At 55.0% G+C, this 10364-nt stretch overlaps 1 protein-coding gene across 1 annotated transcript; it reads left to right on the top strand.

The window, feature by feature from the left end:
* Positions 1–15: 15 nt before the first annotated feature.
* On the top strand, positions 16–9420 carry WDR31 (WD repeat domain 31). The gene is made up of 11 exons (XM_030961505.1): positions 16–70; positions 852–950; positions 2236–2330; positions 3002–3131; positions 3518–3592; positions 5109–5253; positions 5338–5438; positions 6363–6430; positions 6811–6952; positions 7753–7915; positions 9252–9420. The coding sequence occupies exons 3-11, from the start codon at positions 2284–2286 to the stop codon at positions 9410–9412; spliced, it is 1032 nt and encodes a 343-aa protein (XP_030817365.1). The 5' UTR covers positions 16–70; positions 852–950; positions 2236–2283; the 3' UTR covers positions 9413–9420.
* Positions 9421–10364: the final 944 nt, after the last annotated feature.

Below are 10364 nucleotides of genomic sequence, written 5' to 3'. Positions count from 1 at the left end.
CCCGGCCCGGCCCCTCCGGGAGCCGGCAGCGGGCGGCGGCACGGGCGGGACGGCGCCGGGGCCGTTCAGGGTGAGTGAGGGTGAGTGCGCGGCGGGGCCGGGCCGGGCCGGGCCGCGGGGCTGCCCCAGCACAGGTACGCGGTTCTACACAAACCTTTCCTCGCAAACCTTTCCCGAGGGCTGCCCCGCCTCGCCCCTGCCAGCGGCACATGGCACTTGAGGGGCTCCCTCGGGGTGCTCCCATCACAGGGACCCGCGGTGCTCCTATTGAACCCCACAGGGACACCCCCATCCATAGAGACCCAGGATGCTCCCATTTAACCCCACAGGGTCACCCCCATCCACAGAGACCTGCCAGCACCAGTGTGGGTCGCACCCAGCTCCAGGAACCCAGGATGTCCCCCATTCTCCCCAAAGCCAACACCCTCCTCAGAGGGATGCTAATTCCCCCGTGAGGATGGGGCAGCTCTGCTGGGGTCCCTGTGCTGCTGCTGTAGTTGTTGACATTCCTTATCCCAGGGCACAGGTTTCACTGCAGAGCCTGGACAGGTGGAGGCAGCAGCATGGCTTATTTTTCAAAAGCAATTCAGTAAAAAAGGTGTTTGATTTCTGTCAAGTGATGGATTTGGGGGGAAGGGAGGATAAGGGCATCCTCCAACATGAAACTCAGGCTGCTGAGGTGAAGCTTGGTGTGGATCAGTTGTCGTAGGATCTCTGAGTTTTTAGAGCTTTGTGGTGGAGCAGCTGATGGATAAACGTGTGTTGGGATATAGACAGCAAAACCTTCGCTTAACATCCTGCCTGAGCGCTGTTCTCATCCAGGATGCAGAAAAATCTGCTCTTCCTTGCAGTGAGGAAGAGGCAGGAGAACAGTGAGACACAGGACAAAGCTCCCACCTTCCCTGCAGCCTCCCCTGGCCTCGGGCAGCTCCCTGTGAGCGGATGTGCAGGTAGGGATGAATATGAAGTAAGTGCTGGTTGGAAACAGTAACCATCATTAAAAACTCAGAATTCCCGCCTTAGCTTTTCCTAGAGTCTTGTTTTGCAACTTCCAGGGTTCTCCCACTGTCACAGAAAAATCACATTCCTGATGGACTGAAACCATTGGGGCACTCAGTCTGACTGAAAGAATAAATTGCCAAATTAACCCAGCCCCTCAGCTGTGAGATTGATCATTCCTCACATCTTTGGAACATGCAAACTACTGGATAGAACAGCAGGAGATTAACTGAGTATTACTAATTGCTAATCACAACGGATGTCAGGGTAAAATTAGAAAGGGAATTTTGTAGAAACCTTTTGCTCAGTGCTTCCAGGATTTGGTTTTCACTTTTGTTTTTTTTTGGTGGGCAGAACCTTCAAGCAGTTTTTTGCTGGAAAAAGCAGATTGGCTTTTCCCCCCCCTGATTTTGATTAGCAAAATGCTGCAGCCGTGGAAGATGGGCATGCCAGCAGACTAAATCCAATTAGTGTGCCTTGAGCTAAGCTGCAGGCAGTTATTGTCTGTGACAATTCACTGTCACTGAGACTGCTTTCTGCTGGGTCTGTGAGGACATGGGGGAGGTGCTGCTCCTCACCTGGCTGGGTCTGCGGGCTCTGGCTGTGCTGACCCCTCTGGGCAGGGACCAGCCTGGCCAGCAGCTGTTTGCTGAACACATCTGGGTTATCCACGTGGTCTTGCCGTGCCTGGAACCGGTGTATGGACATGGAAACTCTTCCCAAAGTGTTCCTCAGCTCAGGGAAAAGATTGCTTCAAGCATTGCCAGGCTGCTTCAGTTGAGCTGGGGCTGCCTCAGTTGAGCAGGGGCTGCCTGTGCCTGCACTTGGTCCCACCAGTTGCTGCACAGCTTCAGTCTGAAGGTGTTTGCCTTCACCAAGCCAAACACTGGGATCTCCAGGATGTATGGAAGTCCAGACCAGATCCAGGAGTAACAGGAGGTGTAAAGAGTGCCAGGCAGCAGCTCCATGTCTGTTGTGGCCTCACCAAGCTTGGGCATTTTTAAGCTCAGTGTGATGTCCCGGTGAGCTCACCCTGCTGTTGGCTCTGCTCTGAGCTAAAGGTTCCACTCAGGACCTCCAGATGTCCCCTCCTCCGAGGTTTTCTCCTTACTCTGAATGGAGTTAGGATGTAGATAACATGTTACCAGCACCTTATCCTGTATGTGTGACAAACAGAAACCCCTCTGGATCCCTGGTGGTGCCGTGTCCCCTCACCCACAGGTTGTGTCCCCACAGCAGGTGCCCCAGGTGCTGATGTGACACCCACCACTGGTTACCAGGACCATGGGGAAACTGCAGAGTAAAATCAGCTTCCACACCACCAAATACAGGTAAAGCAACGCTGGGAGATCAGGTCTTGTTAATAAACCAGGTGTGAGAGGGAAGAGAGCACAAATGAGCAGAGAATATGGCAAGCACAGGGGTTTAGTTTCATTATTGGATATTTGAACCAGATTTTCATTTCTAACCCTCACTTATAAAGTCTGCTCAGCTTTTTGGGGGGACTGAAATCCCAAGTGTCAGTCACAGGAATGGCCAAGCACATAACCATGGCAGTGGTTGTGCTCTGTGATGGCTGATGCAGAGCTCTGAAGGGGAACAACTCCAGGAGTGGCTCTGTGGCCCAAATACCCAAACTGCTTTATGTCCTTAGAGCCTGTCACCAGCCTTTATGGCCAAGATGAAATAATTCAGTCTCTGGCAGCAGGGAGAGGGTTCTGTGCCTGGAGAGCAGCACAGGGTGGCAGTGGGGGGACTTGTGGCCGGGGAGGTGTCACAGCAAGGAGCAGCAGAGCCTGACCCATGTGAGGACTGTGGAGGCTGAGCCTGAGCCATGTGAGCTCTGGAGCTGGGATAGGTCTGCTCCATCTCACTCACAGCCTCTCTCTGGCTTTCCAAGACAGATGTTGTCATGTCAGAAGATGCCAGAGGTGCCAGGGAATGGCACCTGACCTTCCTGCCAGCCCCTGCAGCTCCCACTGCTGTCCCTGTTCCTCTGCAGGGCCGAGGGCTCCGTGGGACAGACGGGACCCGCTGGTGCCTCCCGGCAGCACAGCCCTGCTCACACTGATGCTGTCACCTCTGTGGCTGCCCTCAAACCAGACCTGTGTGTGTCAGGAGGAAGGGATAAGGTGAGGTATCCCCTGGGACAGGATAATATATCAACAGCTTCAAAAGTAAGGTTGAAATGTGAGCTTTGAACATTTCCGTGGATGGTGGCTGTGTTGGTGCCTGGATTTAGAAAGGAAAAATGAGCTTAGAGTGAGGGCACACCCTGAAGTGCATGAAATCAAATTTTGTAACCTCTCCAGAGCTCATATCACATCAAATGCTCCCACCCAGGCTTGGGATCGCCAGACTGACTCTTACATCACCTGTCTTTAAGGACAGCTGTACATGCTCTAGGAGCTGAAAACCAGAGGAACCTGTTCCCTGTGCTGTGGACTCTGCACAAGCCTTGGTATGACATATCCTCCCTGCCCTGCTCTCATGCTGACCCCTGTCCCTGTCCCTGCAGAGTGTGGCTGTGTCCAGCTGGAGATCTGGGGCTGCCCTGCGCCGCTTCACCGGCCACGAGCGCGAGGTCACCAAGGTGAGAGCTGGGGAGCCAGGAATGATGGAGCAATGGTCTGTCGTCCACAAGAAAGGTGGGATCAGGATATTCCTGGTGTCCAGCTGGGGATGGTTGGGCTGGATGACCTTAAAGGTCTTTTCCAAACTTAATGATTCATGATTTTGTGATCAGAACACATTAGGTTTTTCCCAAAGTCCCAAAAGATACTTTGGGAAGCAGCATGGAGTGTTGCATTCAGACTAAACAGGGCTGCAGGAGGTCTGGATGTGAGCTTGTCTTCCCCTCCAAGAGACTGTATAGCAGAAGCTCAGGATGAATTATGAGGTCAGGCTGTTGATGCAGAGATGCCATTCACTTTTCTTCAGGCCTACTTCTGCTAGACTTGACATTATTCCACAAATCAGCCATGCCTGGCTGAGACATTCTGGGAATACTCACACCATGTGCCATAGCTGGCATATTCTGGGAATAGCAGGGCTTTAATTTCCTTTCTGGAATGGGGATGACAAAGCCAAGCAGGTTTCTGGAGAGCAGAGGGGCTGTAGCTGTGTGTGGTGTGGCCAGTGCACCTCCACAGGGGTTCCCTGGGCTGTGGGTACTGCAAAGACAAAGGGGACTTTGTTCACCTCAGTGCTCAAAACAGCTGTGCACTGGGCTCATTTGGGTTTGTAAGTCTCGGGGTCGGCTGCTTGTTCTCTGCCCCCAAGGTGAGTTGGGTGGTCCAGGGAGCGACTCCAGGCTCTGAAGAATGAGACTGGACTCTTTGCTGTTCGGTCTTCAGGTTGTTTATTAAGTCTTATCTACAAAATTTTCTTCCTGGCAGACAGAGGTCTGACCAGCAAGGCAGCCACGACGCTCTCCGACCGCCCCCGAGGCTGCTCCGTCTCTTATACCACAAATTACGTATATCATATTTACCTTTACCTTCCAATACCTATCACCCATGTTGGACAGTGCACCCCTTCCCCAAACCAATCCCTGAGTGCCAACACCACAGCAGAAGATGGAGAACAAGAAGAAGAAGGAAGAAGGATGAGACACGCCCTGTTCCCTCCATCTTGTCCCCATTACCTTTATACAAAAATTTTTAAAACTTATATTTTCACCCTGTGTACACCTTATAAAAACACCCTTTAAACCTGTGACACCTTCCAGCCCTCATACCAAACTGGCAATTCATTTGCAGGATCGAAATCCAGCCACCAAGTGTTCTGGGCATCATGCCAAGATCTCCGAGCCCCCTGACGGGGTTTCGGCTCTCGACGTGGTCTCGGGGGACTCCTCACATCCGGAGTGATGTGCAGAGTTCCCACAGTAAGGACGTTTTTCCTATAAAAGGAATGGTTTCTAAGAACAAGACCTGAGAGCACCCATCCACCATCCCTGGCTCTGAGGGGATATGGGACAGAGTTGGGAGGCCAGGCTCTCCCCAGTCATGTTCCTGCATGTGTTGGGCTGTGGCAGGACAGCAGCAGAGTTGTGCTCTCCCTGTGAGCTGGGTGTGAGGATGAGCAGCTTCTTCTGTCCTTGGCAGGTCACCTCAGCCCTCGACTCCAGCAGAGTCTTCAGTGCATCCCGGGACAAGACAGTGATGATGTGGGAGCTTCACGGGACTGCGGGGCCAAGCCAGCACTTCCCAGGACATGACCTGGTTGTTACTGGACTGGCTGTGAGCCCAGGTGAGGGACAACACACTCCCAAGTCCCCAGGGACTGACTGGCAGTGTTTCCTGCCCTATTTTTGATGTTAACTTGTGGTTGCAGATGCCTCCCAGCTGTGCACGGGCTCCCGGGACAACACCGTGTGCAAGTGGGACACCGAGACCGGGGAGTGTGTGGGCAGAGCTGCAATCTCCAGGAACCTGGTAGGATCTGCTGGTTCCTCCAATCCCATCCCATCATCCATCTCTCTGCCTACATTGTTATTTCACACATGGAGCTGTGTAGAGGGAATTTTCTGGGAGCTTGGTGCCAAAGGGAGCCCCTGGGATGCTGTGCACCTGGGCAGGCTCAGCTTGAGGCTGGTTATTCTTCTCCAGGTAACAACAAACCCAGGAGCACAAAGGTACCAAGAGACTCGTGGCAATTTATCAGTGCTCTAACTCAGAGCTGTTTGGAAGCACGCAGAGTCATGGAATCACTGATGTTGGAAAAGACCTCTAAGACAGAGTCCAGCCACTCCCCCAGCACTGCCACAGCCACCACTAACTCATATCCCCAAGTGCCACATCTACATGGCTTTTAAATCCCTCCAGGGATGGTCACTCCACCCCTGCCCTGGGGAGGCTGTGCCAATGCCTGACTACCCTTTCAGCGAAGAAATTTTCCCCAATATCCAACCTAAACCCCCCTTGGCCCAACCTGAGGCAATTTCTTCTCATTGCTTGTTCCCTGGGAGCAGAACCTGATCCCCACCTGGCTGCACCCTCCTGTCAGGGAGTTCTGGAGGGCCAAAAGATCCCCTGAGTCTTCTTTTCTCCTGGCTGAACAAGCTCTGTGCAGTGGGGCTGCTTTCCTTCCTTTACCAGCCCAGAGCTGGTGTGGGTACCAGCCCTGGTGCCTGTGCTGTCCCTGCTCCCATGGCTCTGTGTCCTGCTGCTGGCCTCCCAGCCTCAATCACCCCACTGGGACTGGACCTGGCAGAGGAGCAGAAAATGTCTTCATCCAACATTTCCAGCTCCCAACCCAGCAGGAAGAGGGAGAGGATGGGAGCTCAGCAGTTCCATCCTCAGGCAGACACAGCCTGGGCTGCACGGAGGTGGCTCCTGCTCATCCTTCCCTTTCCACAGGTCACACACCTGTGCTGGGTTCCTGGGGAGCCTTATGTCATCCAGACCTCAGAGGACAAAACCACCAGGTAAATTCTCCCTGTGGCCAGAGAGCAGGGAGGTTCAGCCCGAGGCTGTTGTGGGGTTGGTTGTCGTGACCCCTGCTACTGTGGCTAAACGGCACCTGCCAGCTCACCTGGGCCTGGGAGTGTGACCTCCAGCCAGGGACAGGGGCTGGGAGCAGGGCACAGGGAGCAGCTCCTTGCTGGAGCAGCACTGGGTGGTGACTGAAGGTGAAAAGGAGAATTTGTGAGAAAGAAAGCTGGAGAGTGATGCAGCATGGATAAATGCAGGGAGAGTTCGGGAGCAGCCGGGGCACAGCTGAGGGCACAGCCAGGGTGTGCAGGAGGGCACAGAGGGAACCCACGGCGGTGATGATGCCTCAGGGTCCCTGTGCTGTTCCCTGCAGGGTGTGGGACAGCCGGGAGCTGCAGGTGGCCCACACGTTCCCAGCCAAGCAGCACATCCAGACGTGCTGTGACGTGAGCCAGGATGGGCGGTACTGCCTCAGCAGCAGCAGCGGCTCCGCCGGCCACGGCGCCGAGGCCACCGTGAGTGCCCCAGCCAGCCCTGGGCTCTGCTCCCTCCCCTCCCACATCCACTGCAGACAGGGAGAGCAGCACAGCACTGCTCGAGGGCCTGAGTGCTCCCACTGCCTTGGCCTTGGTGTCCTCCTGCCTGTCCCTTTGGGAAGTTTTGCTCGGGGAATAGCAGCAGTTGTTCCTTGTGATTGAACCACTGGGATTTGCCCCATCCCTGGAAGTGTCCAAGGTCAGGTTGGATGGGGCTTGAAGCACCCTGATCTAGTGAGTGGCATCTGTGCCCATGGCAGGGAGTTGAATCAAGGTGGTCTTTAAGGTTCCTTCCAACCCAAATCAGTCTTGAATTTCATTTCAGTAAAACACACAGGGAAAAAACAATGGATGCCATTGAGGAAAACAAGCTTCTTGTAGAAATCCTGTAAGGGATCCCTTGCTCCAGGTGTTTCCAAACCAGGGATTCAGTCCTGCAGATTTTCAGCCCTGTGTGTGAAGATCAAGAGGATGAAACTATCCCATCCCAGGGTGGGCAGGGTTGAGGATGGGAGCAGGCTGGACACGTCTTATCTGCCTGCACAGTCTTAGCTTGTTGGCTCCAATGGGTGTCCTCATGCCATGTCCTCAGTCACCAGTGTTGAAAATCCTTTGGGCTTTGATGTTCTCCAGGACTGTGAGCATGAGCAGGGGCAAGGGCAGTAGCCTTGGCACTCTGAGGATTGGTGAGGAGCTCTTTATCCCAACCCACCTTCCTGTCTCGGTAAAACAACTCCATGCTGGCAGAGCTGGGGCTCTACCACTGCCTGTTTCTGCAGCTCTGGGACCTGAGGCAGACCAGGGGCCGAGTGTGTGAGTACAAAGGGCATTTCCAGACCACCACCTCCTGTGTCTTCCTGCCCCGGAGCCCCACGCTCACCCCCAGCATTGCCACATCCTCCAGCGACAGCACAGTGAAGGTCTGGGACCAAGGCACTGCAGGTAGGGGAGGCTCCTGCCCACTCTGTGCTCCTTTCTCCTGGATGACAAACCCACTTCCCCCAGTTCTGTCTCCTCGTGGTGGTGGGCAGGGTGACTGCTGCAATCTCTGGAGTTCACTCCAAGCCTGCAGGGCAGGGTGGAGAAATGGCCCGGGGCAAACCCAGGGCTCAACAAACATGAAGGACCTGCATGTCTCAGCTGACAGGGAACTTCTCTCAGCTGAAGGGAAGAATTACCAGGCAGCTTTTAAAGATACATCCCAGTTAAGTCATGAAAGGACAAATGATAGAAAGGAAAAAGAACAGGGGAACTCCAGAGATTTCTGCAGGTACAAGTAGAAAGTTGTAAGGAATAGAATTTGTACTGGAGGACAGAGGGCTGGTCAGCCAACACCCTCATTTTGGTTGTCCTCTTGAAGGGAAATTGTGGGCATTTTGGGGTTAAACCTGGTGGTGAGGGTGAGTCCCTCCCTGAGTTGGACACAAAGGGGTTTGTTTGCCTGCCAAGCCCTGCCATGGCAGCAGGTTCTTAGTAACCCTTGTGCTGCAGGCAGAGACCTCTTGGGAGCTGTTCAGCTTCACAGCATTAGACACTTCCCAGGGCTAAGCCCCTCTCCAAGGGAACTCATTTAAGATGGGATGAAAATAGAAACCTGAGGCTTTCCTGCAGAGAAGGACCTTCTGTTCTCTTACCTGTTCCTTTGCCTGTGCACCCAGGGTGGCTGTGGGGTGGCAGCAGCTTTGATCCTCTTGCCTTCCCAGCTGGGTGAGCCACAATCCAGCTGCTCTGGGAAGGGTGCAGGTCACAGGAGGCAGCTGCTTGTGGCCCCAGGCCAAGGGCAGCTCTGTTTGCAGCTCAGCCTGAGGCTGGGGTCTCTGCACAAACTGTCTCAGGGGTTTTAATAACAGACACAAACAGAAAGGCTCCTGTGTAAATCTTATTTCTCTTTCCCTCTTGGAGATTCATCAAAACCATGTGGTGAGTGTAGCACAGCCCTTAGGAAAACTAAGAAATTTGGGAGAAAAAGGAGTGTTGGAAATGGCTCCAGGCACATCCTGCAGCTCTGCCCAGTGGGGGCTGTAGGTCCATCCAGCCCTGCTTCCCCTCCCAGGAAGGGGCAGAGCCTGAGCCCAGTGTGGATCCCTGTCAGCCACGGCCTGACTGCGCGGTGCACAGGGGTGATTCTCTCTACCAGGGGCACGTCCCAGGGTGTTGGAAGCGTGGATCCAGGCAGCATTCACCCACCTCAGGGGAGCAGAGCCTGGAGCTGGGAGGTTGGTGTGGCCCTGTCCCACCTCAGCAAACTCAGCCTCCCTCCCTGTCCCTTCTCTTGCAGCCTGTCTGGCCACGTTGTGCCTCGAGGGCTCGGGCCCGCTGGCCTCGCTGGCCGCCTGCGACAGCTCCACCCTGCTCTGCGCCAGCTCCAACTCCGGCATCCACGTGCTCCGAGTGAGGGGCGGAGCAGAGCTGGCCCTGGAGGAGGTGGCAGCGTTCTGAGCACTGGAACCCCATCAGACACTGTCCCTGGAGGAGGTGGCAGCGTTCTGAGCACTGGAAGTCCCTGTCACAGACTGTCCCAGGAGGGGAGGTGACCCCCAAGAGCTGCCCTCACGGTGGGCAGCAAGGACTCTGTGCCTGAGTTGCTGGTTGCTTTGTGGGTGACAGGGAGGCATCAGAGCTGTCCAGGAGAAAAGCCAAACCCTGGGAGCCTTCAGGCCAAGCTCCTGCTCCTGACTGAGCCTCCTGCATTTTCCTTACAAAGGCTCCCTGCAACCAGAGGCACGGGCTGGGCACAGGGAGGAGATGAGACACCAGGACCAAGGCTGAGCACACACAGCTGGACCTGGGCTTGGACCAGAGGAGACTGCAATGAAATAATTCTTGTGTTAGTTGCTGACCTCTCACTCCATCGTATTTTCCCTGGAAGGAACTCTGCTCACGTTCCCAAGGAACACACAGCTGCTCTCCAGCTAACAACAGGGAGATGACTCTGTCTTCTCTTTGCTCCTGAAGGTTTCCATCCAATCACAGAACCTCCTGAGCTGGAAGGGACCCACCAGGATCCCCCAGCCCAGCCCCTGTCCCTGCCCAGCCCCCCACAAACCCCACCCTGGGCATCCCTGGCAGCGCTGTCCAAAGGCTCCTGGAGCTCTGGCAGCCTCGGGGCCGTGCCCATTCCCTGGGCAGCCTGGGCAGTGCCAGCACCCTCTGGGGGAAGAACCTTGCCCTGAGCTCAGCCTGAGCTGCCCTGGCCCAGCCCCAGCCGTGCCCTGGCTCCTGTCCCTGTCCCAGAGCAGAGATGGGAGCTGTCCCTCGGGAGGAGCTGCAGACCCTGAGAATCTCCCCTCAGCTGTTTTTCACACCATCAGAAATCAAACTGTGCACTGTGAAATTCCTGTCATTTCTCCATTCCTTGTGAGACCCAGAGCCCAGGATACACATTCAAAAG

The sequence above is a fragment of the Camarhynchus parvulus genome, chromosome 17 (genome assembly GCF_901933205.1).
Source record: "Camarhynchus parvulus chromosome 17, STF_HiC, whole genome shotgun sequence".
NCBI classification, from domain to species: domain Eukaryota; kingdom Metazoa; phylum Chordata; class Aves; order Passeriformes; family Thraupidae; genus Camarhynchus; species Camarhynchus parvulus.
Note: the sequence above shows the minus strand (reverse complement) of the source record. Positions and strands in the feature narration are given on the sequence as shown.